The sequence below is a fragment of the Gigantopelta aegis genome, chromosome 7 (genome assembly GCF_016097555.1).
Source record: "Gigantopelta aegis isolate Gae_Host chromosome 7, Gae_host_genome, whole genome shotgun sequence".
NCBI lineage: Eukaryota > Metazoa > Mollusca > Gastropoda > Neomphalida > Peltospiridae > Gigantopelta > Gigantopelta aegis.
In genome coordinates, this window is record NC_054705.1 from 20002383 (window position 1) to 20015153 (window position 12771).

At 37.6% G+C, this 12771-nt stretch overlaps 1 protein-coding gene across 1 annotated transcript; it reads left to right on the plus strand.

Annotated features, from left to right (window-relative positions):
- The first annotated feature begins 254 nt into the window (after window positions 1–254).
- LOC121376827 lies at window positions 255–9440 on the plus strand. Its single transcript, XM_041504606.1, has 2 exons — window positions 255–427; window positions 9112–9440. The coding sequence occupies exons 1-2, from the start codon at window positions 283–285 to the stop codon at window positions 9351–9353; spliced, it is 387 nt and encodes a 128-aa protein (XP_041360540.1). The 5' UTR covers window positions 255–282; the 3' UTR covers window positions 9354–9440.
- Window positions 9441–12771: the final 3331 nt, after the last annotated feature.

A 12771-nucleotide genomic window follows, 5' to 3' on the forward strand; every position in this document is an offset into this window, starting at 1 on the left:
ATCTATCTATCTATCTATCTATCTATCTATCTATCTATCTATCTATCTATGTATCTATCTATCTACCTATCGATCGATCTATCTATCGATCTATCTATCTACCTATGTCTGTCTATCTATCTATCTATCTATCGATCGATCGATCGATCGATCGGTCTATCGGTCTATCTGTTTATTAATTTTATTTAATTATTTATTTGTGATCGGTTTTTTTTCTTCTTCTTTGCTTATTATATTTCAGGTAATTTGACAGTTAACCTTGCCCGTGATAAGCCTACGGTGATGAGCAGCACCTATGAAGCTGTTGGTTCCGCAGTTGATGGTTGTACCCACTCCAAAATACTTGACGAGAAACCTTGGTGGATGGTCGACTTGCAGGGAACGTATGTTGTTCACACTGTTATCTTAACAAACAGAGATTTATACGGTAAGTGCAATGGAGATTGTCCTGAATCTGATGTCATTGTAAGACGTACCACTAATGTAGGATTGAGTCATGTAAATAAGTGTTTTTTAATTCAAGAAATGGGTTACATTTATGTAGAAGGAAGTAAATGGTTTATTTAAAGACACACTGTACACATTTTATTTACGGTTATATGGCGTCGGACATATGGTTAAGGACCACACAGCTATTGAGAGAGGAAACCCGCTATCGCCACTTCATGGGCAACTCTTTTCGATTAGCAGCAAGGGGTCTTTTATATGACCATCCCACAGACAGGATAGCACATACCACGGCCTTTGATGTAGTGAGAAATAGCCCAATGGGCCCACCGACGGGGATCGATCTCAAACCGACCGCGCATCAAGCGAGCGCTTTGTCACTGGGCTATGTCTCGCCCCTACATCTTAGTAGAAAATGAACTTCTAGTTCAATCAGTGAGTCGAAAGATGTCAGATACCCGTCTAGGACTCGTACACTAGACGACAAGGCGCACCTTTCGGTGGTTAATTGGTCTTGTTTTTTAGGTAGACGGCCGTTGGTAATTGCTTTAGCATAATTCAAAATATGAATTGTCGTTAAAGGGACATTACTGAGTTTGCTGCATTGTAAAATGTGTCCGACTAATAAAATATTCCTACGATTAAACTTACAGATTAAATATATTTTCTTGTTTAGAATATCAGTGTCTGTATATTCAATGTGTTTCTGGTCGTCTTAATATTTGTGTGACGGAACATGCTCTTAATTTTGTTTTCGCCTGTGGCGATATTAATTGTTTTAAAAGGCCGTGTGCAGTTCCAAATGCACTTATCCAGGTGGGCAACTTGTTACGTGATACCTTTGCGCGACGGTCGTCTAATACACACCCAGCGAGGTGCGGAGGCCATGTGGCCAGTAGCTACGTAATACCTCCGCGCGACCGTGGAATCTCTAGCGAACTGGCGACATTAAGTCTGACGATCTGAGAAAAAAAATACCGCTTGGTCGCGGTGGAAATATCACTTGATAGGGGGAGGACCGCCTTGTACCCCCAGGCGATATTCTGTTTTATAATAAATAGCTAGTTTTTTTAGATATGGGGAGAACCATAGGAAGGTATCCCGGGGGAACGTTGTCCGTTTGGACTTTGGTAAATATATTATTTCTGCTCTGTTGTATAACCTTGATGTGATTGATGTGACTTTAAATATTTTAATACTGTATTATACCAATATTCTTTAGACAGTGTCTTCGGTCATCTGACGAAGTAAATCGTAGACTTTTTGTTCTAACATTATATGAGTATTTGGTAATATAAAGCTTAGCCAGTAATCCTAGAAGACCTAGGTAAACTGTAGGTTATTGTCTTTATTGTGATAGGTACCAGTATTAATTCTGTGTTACAAGGTTACTGAATGAGTAGTAAGGGTTAATTAAAAATTAACCCGTTAGGAATAGAGCTATAATTCCTTTATTAATTAAGTTCCCCTGGAAGCGTTTCTCAATTATCGCACGTGTGTGTGTTAGCGTTTCTCAATTATCGCACGTGTGGGTGTTGTGTCACGGTGAAGTGATTAGCATATTGTGTAAACTAGACACCTAGAGATTAACTAATTAAGTGATATCAGTTCTGGGTTGTTATTATTGTTGTTATTAATTAACTACTGCGGCAGTACATTGTCAGCGTAGGTTAATACAGATTCCAAAGTGTATTGTGTTTTTGTTGTGTTTTTTTAGTGAACTAAACGTGCTATAATAATATATACTTTATATAAGATCGTATCTCTGATCATACCTAGACGAGCCACAGCGGATATAACAGCCTGTTACAGAGAGATCTAATAGATATACAGTTAGGAGAGATATTTGGATAATCGTGTTTCATTCAGTTACGGGTATTATAGAATCCCCGTGACAATTTGTAAGAAGCCCACTGTATGTATGGATGTATGTATATATGTAAGTATATTTTTAAGATGGTATCGACTAACTGAGACTTTTTAACGATTGTAATTACATATCAAATATATTTTCCTGCATAACATATTAGTGGCTGTATATTAAACGTTTTTCTGATCGTTCTAATATTTGTACTAGCGTAAATTTCATTTTATTTCATAAGATAAGATAAAATCCAGTTTGGGTTTCTTACTAATATTAAGGGCATTCATGGTTTCAAGGGCGGGAGGTAGCCCAGTGGTAAAGCGCTCGCTTGATGCGCGGTCGGTCTGGGATCGACACCCGGCGGTGGGCCCATTCAGCTACTTCTCGTTCCAGCCAGTGCACTACGACAGGTACTCACAAGATCTAATAGATATACAGTTAGGAGAGATGTTTGGACAATCGTGTTTCATTCAGTTACGGGTATTATAGAATCCCCGTGACACCAGGCGAAAATGTGGCATCAGTAAGGGAAAAAAGAAACAACGAACAGTTTATCCGACAGCAACTCCCTCGAATAACGTTGCATGCACCCCAATTACTTCACGTTCATTCAGTTTTGCTTTTCCCTTGTCACATAGCACTTTTCTGTTGATCTTGGTTGGAGATTGGAGAGTAGGAAATGACGTGTCCTTTGCAGCATTTGTACAGAACTCCCGTGAATCCTAACTGGAACATCCAGTACAGAATTTGTAACACAATTTCGGCAGAACACCATCAAAATCTGATTTGTCAGAGCGATTATAGTGACGAATGAATTTCAATTTTGTGAAGTGTATTAGGTTTCTATTATGACCAACTGTACATTATGAACTGTTATTCAAATCTTTGTTAGTTCTAATGTACATAAAGTTCTTTCGAAATATATCACGCCCTTGATATTAGATTTGAAAACCAAAATGACCTCAAATTGCATAAACAGACTGGACGAGTTCTCCCAAAATGTAAAAGCTTGAAGCTGCTATAGCTATTTTACATAATTCGAGTATGCTGAATCCAAAAATGGTTGTTACCAAGCTGAATTTTCAGTTATGTCGCTGCTATGTCATAAAAAAACCAAGATGGCCACCACCATTCACATTATTTTGATAATATGGTGTATGTGGCCTTTTATTTTCAACATTTTAGGGCCATAATCAAATGGAAACATTTCCTATAAGTATATAATCAATCTAACAATAGTTTGAAGACGATGACCTTAGAGTAGGAGAACTGCCACTGGTGGTGCATGATTGTAACATAGTTTCTGCTAATATAGCCTTTTTGGCCCTTAAACACATTACCTACACTATCTTGTTCAGAATATTCTTATTCTACACATATAAACTGTTTTGAGGTATCCCAATGTTTGTAATGCCTCATAATATGTACCGTACCACCAAGGTCACAGAAATACCAGAATTGGATTTATAAAAATGCTAAACCAGTCCTCATATATTGAACACAGTTGTACGGAGGTGTGTGGAAGTATCATCACACATTGTTGAACAGTATACAATCATCACTGCGTATTGGTGGTCTTCAAACATCAATGTGTTTTCAGATGGCTACTGATGTCAAGTCTTCTGACATTCTTCTAGCAATCTGATATAGGCCTACATGATGAACTATCAAATGCCTCTATAAACCTTGATGCTGTCGACACTCTTATAACATTGTCTGATGTTAGGCATAGCAAATAAGCGAAAATAATAAATATGTTCCCATCAAGGACATCTTCGACCAGTTACCTACTGAAGCGATAGTATTCTCCTTCATTTTCATGCATTCACAGGGTGTGAAATTACTTCTTTATATGCATGAATGAATTAATGTTTAACGACACCCCAGCACAAAAATACAAATCGGCTATTGGGTGTCACGTCTGTATATGCAACCACACAAAGCTATCTGCCTGGAAAGTGTTACTGGAAAACTACATCCTTCTTGCTGGCCCCGTCAGTGGGCTCATTGGGCTATTTCTACCACGACTGGTACATCAAAGGCCGTGGTATGTGCTATCCTGTCTGTGGGATAGTGCATATAAAAGATCCCTTTATAAGGGCCCTATTGGCAACTTAGGGAGACACCACAACATTGTAGAGGTCTAAAATTAACGAGCTACTCTCGATTCACTAATATCAAAACCTATATTAGCTCGGCCATTTACCTTTCGACCGACCGTTCAAAATTACGCCAAATTCTCTCAATCAAAATTGTGCACCCTTTGCTCTTTGGCATTTAACTGCTCCATTCAAATTCCATAGCACCACCACCAACACCACCCGCCTGCTACCGATTATCGGGCTGCTGGTGCTCCCTTGCACCTGCCAGTGCAGGCAGTCCATCCTCTCCTCTCCCCTCCCCCCACCTTTCCTGTCATGGACGGCTCTTGTGCCCACGACAGGCGTGCGCTACAACAGCTTGTTCTGAATGTGCACGTAAAACCCTATGACATGACATGACATAATCGAAAAGAGTAGCCCATGAAGTGGCGACAGCGGGTTTCTGTGTGGTCCTTAACTATTATGTCCGACGCCATATAACCGTAAATAAAATGTGTTCAGTGCGTCGTTAAATAAAGCATTTCAATTTCCGTCTTGCTGGCTTAGGTGAGAGAGAAGTAACAGACGAAAACGTTACCACAACAGAGAAAGTTGTGTGTAGTGTGTACAACGTGGACCTAATTGACTGTGTAGACATGGCTCGCTGTATTCTGTTCTCCAAAGCACGAACAAAGAAAGAAAGAAAGAAATGTTTTATTTAACGACGCACTCAAAACATTTTATTTACGGTTATATGGCGTCAGACATATGGTTAAGGACCACACAAATTTTGAGGGGAAACCCGCTGTCGCCACTATATGGGCTACTCTTCCGATTAGCAGCAAGGGATCTTTTATTTGCGCTTCCCACAGGCAGGATAGCACAAACCATGGCCTTTGTTGAACCAGTTATGGATCACTGGTCGGTGCAAGTGGTTTACGAAATCAAACCCAAAAGCTATTAGTCAAGACTAGGTTTTTCACATTTCGTTCATGAATATAGATTTACAAAGTGACATCCCGCATGTATTTAAAAGACGAATATATTCAAAACACATCGGTAACGTATTTTCAACGTAAATAAATAATTTGTAGGAACTAATGAGCTTTGACCAGCTCCGTTTCCGAGGAATCAAGCTAAATCGAAATTACTATCAAAACAGAACCATTTTCGTGTTTTGGGATCTTTTGTTTGTTTGTTGTTGTTGTTGATGTTTTTGGGGTGTTGGGGTTTGTTGCTTTGGTTTTGGTTTTGTGTTTTTGTGGGCGGTTGTGTTGTGTTTGTTTTTGTGTGGGTTTGTGTTGTTGTTGTTGTTGTTGTTGTTGTTTTTAGCTATAACGGCATATAATTTTGTGCTTTCGTTTAAACCATATAGCCATAGATTTTAGTGCCGTTTGAGCCAACACTAGGTTCCATTTTGTCCGATTTCGTTCCGTTTTCGTTTGGGGTCGTTTTGGCACAGTTTCGTTTTCGTTATAACCCGTTTCCGGAATATCGCGCATGCGCAGTTCGGAAGTCCGAAGTAGGCCACAGACCAAAGTTTAGTACGTTATATGTTTCTACACACACCAACTAAACCTTCCCGGTTTTTTCCCATTTTACACAAAAAACACAACTTTTGCATTGACCGGAATTGCCACAAAAATGTCTTCATTGTCAACAAGTTACACATGTTTACAAGCTACATGCTCTCCCCTGTCAACTTCAGTCAAATAGTTGTCACTTCAAAGCTGTCTGCCATGAACTAATCACAGTCAAATACATTCCCAGTCTGGAGCTCGACGCGGTAAGACGTTTTTGTTTCGCTTGTGCACACTGCACGTGCGTTCGTGTGCTTGACTTGGGGATCCTTCATTTTGTTGTTTTTGTCAGCGAAATAAAGTTTTCTACTGGGATGTATGCGGCCACTGGAACTGATTAAACGCCGGAACGCTTCTCGTTTCGACAGCCTGCACCACCAGGTTGGATTCTTTTTTAGCGAGATTCCTTGCCTCCACGTCATTTCTCCGGCTGACTATGTCGACTTGGGTTTTTTTCTAGACTTTACTTTGCTTTATAGTGATACCATCTCGTATCCTCCGGAGTCGGGCCCGTCCGCATCACCATGACGACTGGACTATATTCTAGTTTGATTCTCTCGTACAGACGGATCCGGCATCTCAAGATCTGCATTTCAGCACAGCACAGCACTACACCTTCAATGTCTAATGACTGTCAATCTAGGGGTTTTTCTTGACGGGATGCAACCCATCTCGTCCTATAAGCTGTGCACTCAAACGGCCTCAACGAGGCCACTCACGTGGACATATAGATCGGACTTTAAACTTTTAGATCTGTGTTCAAAATGTTATGTCGAAATTACTTTCTTTTCTTAATATTATTAAATAGTCCGATCCTCTCTTCTTTCTCTTATTTATTTTTGGACTGTCCTTCTAAAATGCTCCAAATTATATAAATAGTCGGCCTAGCAGTCAATTCTTTTTATTTTTGGCTTGTAACTTATTTATTTATGTTTTTTAAAATTCTATTAACTTTTTTTAATAATTGCTAGTTTCAAAATTCTGCCCATTTTAAACTGTACCCTCACCCCATCCCGAGTCAGGCCACCGATCTCATCGGAGGTCGGACTATCTGAATGGGCGTGTTCGAAATCTTAGTGGTATATTAACACGTTAAAGTAGTTACCTACCTACCTACAGTCAAACAGCAGACTACTTGCGCGGACAAATTTTCGGACAACAAAATGGGAAGATAACTGTGATATATGGCCAATAGGCTATTGGCAATACAGTACATGTATCATTGTGTATTTCGTCGTCATGGTGAACCGTTTGATTGAATGGTTTAGAATTCTGGCACGGCGGACGTAGGGTCGCGGATTCAATGCAAAAATAATAATAATAATAAATAAATAATAATAATAATAATAAATAAATAAATAAAATTTGTCCATAAAAACACCCCAGATCGCCCGCCGGACTGGTAGTTGCGTTTTGTTTTAACTCGTCCGTTAGAATTTGTACTCGCACATGGCGAGCGGGCTAGTACTTTCTGCACCCCTGATATTAACACATTTATTGGGGCGGAAGTTATCTCAGTGGGTTTGAGTGCTCGCTTGACGTGCTTGCGTCGCAGGATTGAACCATTCCGGTGGATCCATTCAGCTGATTGGATTTTTCCCGTTCCAACTAGCGCACCACAACTGGACAAAAGGCCGTGGTATGTGCTTTCCTGTCTGCGGGGAAGTGCATAAAAAAGATCCCTTGCTGCATTTGGATAAATGTAGCGGGTTTCCTCTGATGACTACGAATCATAATTGCCAAATGTCTGACATCCAGTAGCCGATGATTAATTAATCAATGTGCTCCTGTGGTGTCGTTAAACAACACAAACTTAAACCAATTTATCTTTCCGACTTGGTAATAAGATTGCAACGGCGCGGTCTTGATATACTGGACCCATTAAGGTATTCTGAAGAAGGATCCTCCATCTCAGTGTGACCCACCCTCAGTGTACTCTGACGGTACGCCACATTTTGGTGAAGTGCATTCATCTTCGAGGACCGGCCTCGGTGGCGTCGTGGTTAGGTCATCGGTCTACAGGCTGGTAGGTACTGGGTTCGGAGCCAGGTCGAGGCATGGGATTTTTAATCCAGATACCGACTCCAAACCCTGAGTGAGTGTTCCGCAAGGCTCAATGGGTAGGTGTAAACCACTTGCACCGACCAGTGATCCATAACTGGTTCAACAAAGGTCATGGTGTGTGCTATCCTGCCTGTGGGAAGGGCAAATAAAAGATCCCTTGCTACTAATCGGAAAGAGTAGCCCATGTAGTGGCGACAGCGGGTTTCCTCTCAAAATCTGTGTTGTCCTTAACCATATGTCTGACGCCATATAACCGTACATAAAATGTGTTGAGTGCGTCGTACAATAAAACATTTCTTTTATGGTCCGCGGAGCAAACTTGTGTCCGGTGACCTATGATTTGTTTTGAACATTCCAATAAAAGAACTTAAGATATCTTTATAATATGTAAAACTTTACAGAAGATGTAATGTCTTAAATTTTGACAGAATAGTATCATTTACTTTTTAGCTATCCTGCAGAAAAGTCCATCATGCTGTTTTGAGATCCAGATACACACCCCTATCAAAAAACATAGTTACATTTGATGCCCTAGGATGATACCAATTGGACAAAGTTGAGGTCAAAGACTAACATCCCGCACCTTACATACTAGATGCATATACACTCGCGGAGATGGAGAGTGATTTAATAAATACAGAGAGAGAGAAGGGGAGAGGGAGAGGGAGAGACAGAGAGAGAGAGAGAGAGAGAGAGAGAGAGAGAGAGAGAGAGAGAGAGAGAGAGAGAGAGAGAGAGAGAGAGAGAGAGAGAGAGAGAGAGTGAGAGTGAGAGTGAATGAGTGAGTGAGTGAGAGAGAGAGAGAGAGAGAGAGAGAGAGAGAGAGAGAGAGAGAGAGAGAGAGACAGAGACAGAGACAGAGAGACAGACAGAGAGAGATGGAGAGTGATTTAATAAATACAGAGAGAGAGAGAGAGAGAGAGAGAGAGAGAGAGAGAGAGAGAGAGAGAGAGAGAGAGAGAGAGAGAGAGAGAGAGAGAGAGAGACAGAGACAGAGAGAGAGATTAAAATATTTTGTTATCTTGATAAGGTACCGAAACAAGAAACTCAAAACTATGGTATATTGACTTTTCAGGTTGTGGTAATCCTAAAGATTTCTGGCGTCAGATTGGAACACGTGTGTTAAGTCAACACTCTGAGCTGTTAAATGGCACGTCATTGGTGGAATGTTCAACGACATGTAACAGGAAAACCAGCTGCTTCGCTTTCAACATCAACGTCAACAGTATGCTGTGTGAGCTCATCATTAATGGAAGTTTTGAGGACACCAAGGATATCAATCCAGACTGGGATTATTATGGCTCGGATTTCTGCTAGTCAGAGCGACAAAATCGTTAAAGGGACAGTCCTGAGTTTGCAGTATTGTAAAATGTTTCCGACTAATAAAATATTTCTACGATTAAACTTTCATATTAAATATATTTTCTTGTTCAGAATATCAGTGTCTTTATATTCAATGTGTTTCTGGTCGTCTTAATATTTGCAAGAAGCCCAAACTGGTTTTTGTTTTCAAATAAAAAACACATTTTAGAAAATAAAATGAAATTTAACCTCGTACAAATATTAGAACGATCAGAAACACGTTTAATATACAGCCACTAATATTTTATGCAGAAAAATATATCTGATATGTAATTACAATCGTTAAAAAGTCTCTGTTAGTCGATAACATCTTCAAAATTGTAGCACACTTTAACTGTTTGTAAATCGTAGAGTCTGAAGGAGAATTAAAATGTTTTGTGTATAGGACTGTCAATTCCCAGGACGAAACATCCTACTATTGTTTGCTTTTAAAAACCTGCATGAAATGGTTGTTTAAAAATTTATAGACAACGAGAAAGAAGAAAAATATATTCTATAAATTTAACAGTTCACTACTGAAGGAGAAAGAATATATATATATATATATATATATATATATATATATATATATATATATATATATATATATACACACACACACACACACACACACACACACACACACACAACACATATACATATACATACATACATATATACATACATACACACATACACACATGCAATACTGGTTCAGATTGTTTTATTAATGAAAATGTTTTCTTCAGGTTCTACATACATACATACATACATACAGGCATACATACATACATACATACATACATACATACATACATACATACATACGTACGTACATACGTACATACATACATGCATATATATATATATATATATATATATATATATATATATATATATATATATATCAGAGATGGGGCGATTACTTGACAAAAGTAATCGATTACGATTACTTTAGAATGTCACGATTACGATTACAAGATAATTGAAAGTAATCGATTACGACTGCGAATACATTGTCTAGCAATCATGATTACAATCATGATTACATTTCCACAAATCTACATAAATAATGAAATGATGTTATGCACTTTATTTTACAACCATACCGATTTCATTCATTGAAAGACATAATCGATAATTTTTGATTATTTATTAAATTATTTCAAACATTTATAAACGTATGTATACTGCAGGGAGGGAATCAGATTCCAAAACCAGATTTATTATTCTTAAATTTGGATTATTGACGAAAAGGTACCCATAACCATAGGTATAATTATTGTATCAATGCAAACATATATATTTTATTATATTATTGAAATAAGCCATAATTAGTAATTGCAAACTGTCTGATCACTATTACTTGGGGTTTTTTTTATTGTTTGTAGAACGTATACCATTTAATACCATCCACAAATTAAAATAAAACAAAACAAAATTTAAATCTATAAATGAAGAAATAAAGAACGAAAGCAAAGAACAAACAAGTAAATAAATAATTAAATTGTTATCTGCACAAGTTGCTCATTGCATTTAATTGTTGACATTCTAAAAGTTACTATTATTAATGAATCGATTTGCAGTCATGCATGCTTTGTGCCATATTATAAGGATCCTATTGTATCGGTGAACATTACAAGTATCTTGCTCTGGGTGTTTATTTTGGTATCATTAGAAGCGCCGCGTTTCGTAGAACATCTATTAAAATCAGTGTTTGCTTAATTAGTTACGTTATGTGTGGTTGTGTCTGCGACAGGGTGAGGATGACTGCCCATGGAATCAAGCTTGATATGACTGGCTGGCTGCCCGTCTGCAGTCGTAACCGCTAACAAAAGAAAAGACAGTTTGCCACGGTACCATTGGTGGACTTTCACACCTGTGACAAAACGAGATATTGTCAAGCGTTTCTTAGTTGAATTCAGACTCTTGATAACGCTGTATATGCATTCAGAGGAACGCAAGTGTTTTATTATAAATATATATATATATATATATATATATATATATATATATATATATATAGATAGATAGATAGATAGATAGATAGATAGATAGATATATATATATATATGCTATTCATTTTCTTACGGCAATGAATTAGGATACAAAACTGGGGCATGGTGTAGCGCCCTTTTATATATTTCTAGCTAGAACACTGTATTCATTCAAGTGGTTTTATAGTAAACGTTAACACAATATATACCATTATGTGAATGTGTGTCTTCATCCCCTGGGTAACATTCATTTGATAATCCAGCCGTTATGATCCCCTGTTGATCAAGGCAAATAATAGTTCTACGATGAGAGTAGTAGACAATGGGAGATCAGTTCTACTGACTGACCAGTACTGCTTCTAACTATAGGCACTGTTACTGGAGTTAAACACATCTAAGTTTAGTAAATAATTATGAGTAATCATGAAAGTAATCGCTGATTACGATTACATTAGCAATGTAATCGATTACGATTGTGATTATATGACATTCTCAAACAATGTAATCGATTACGATTGCGATTACATGAAAACATGTAATCGATTACAATCGATTACGATTACTGATTACGATTACCCCATATCTGATATATACTTTGAATAACACTTTATAATCATCCTACTTTTATGTTAGTGTGATACATGTAAGGGAATCTTTCTGAGTTTATGAATACCGGTATTTGATTTGGGCTAAATTTTATTACTTCCTAGTTTATTTTCTTAATATATTTTTATGTGTACTTTATACCAATCCCACTGTAGAGTAATTTGGCGAAAGGAAATTAGTTGGGAGTTGTACTAATTAGTTAATCGGGTAAATTATTGCTTATTTGCGCTTTGCTCATGAGTTATCCTTTAAATGCATGTTTCCCTTTAGTTGTTAATAATGACTGTTTAGATAGCTTACCAAGTAATGTATTACGATTTTATTCAATTCGGTACGAACTATAAATGGATAATTAACATCAGAGATCTATTTCACCAGCTTGGGTTGAATAACGTTTGGGACCAGCAGTCATTTAAATCAGTGGAGTGGTTATAAAAGAGTTGTGAAGAGAAGACTGTCTGATCAGTATCTGCAAACATGGAGAAATAACATCTTTACGACCAGCAAAGGAACTACTTGTAGAATATTTAAAGAGAAATTGGAACTAGAATCGTATTTTAACATTCTGGATAAAACAACGTACAAAACATGTTTTCGATTTAGAATTTTAAATCACTTTTTACCACTTTACCAGTTTAAAAGGAGAGGTGGACAAATATTTTATATGAAAATAGAAACTGTATGCTTTGTAATAGCAATATTGTGGGGAGATGAATTTCATTATATATTTATATGCACAAAATTTAGACAAGAAAGCCTAAAATATCTTAACAAATTCTATATAAATAGAC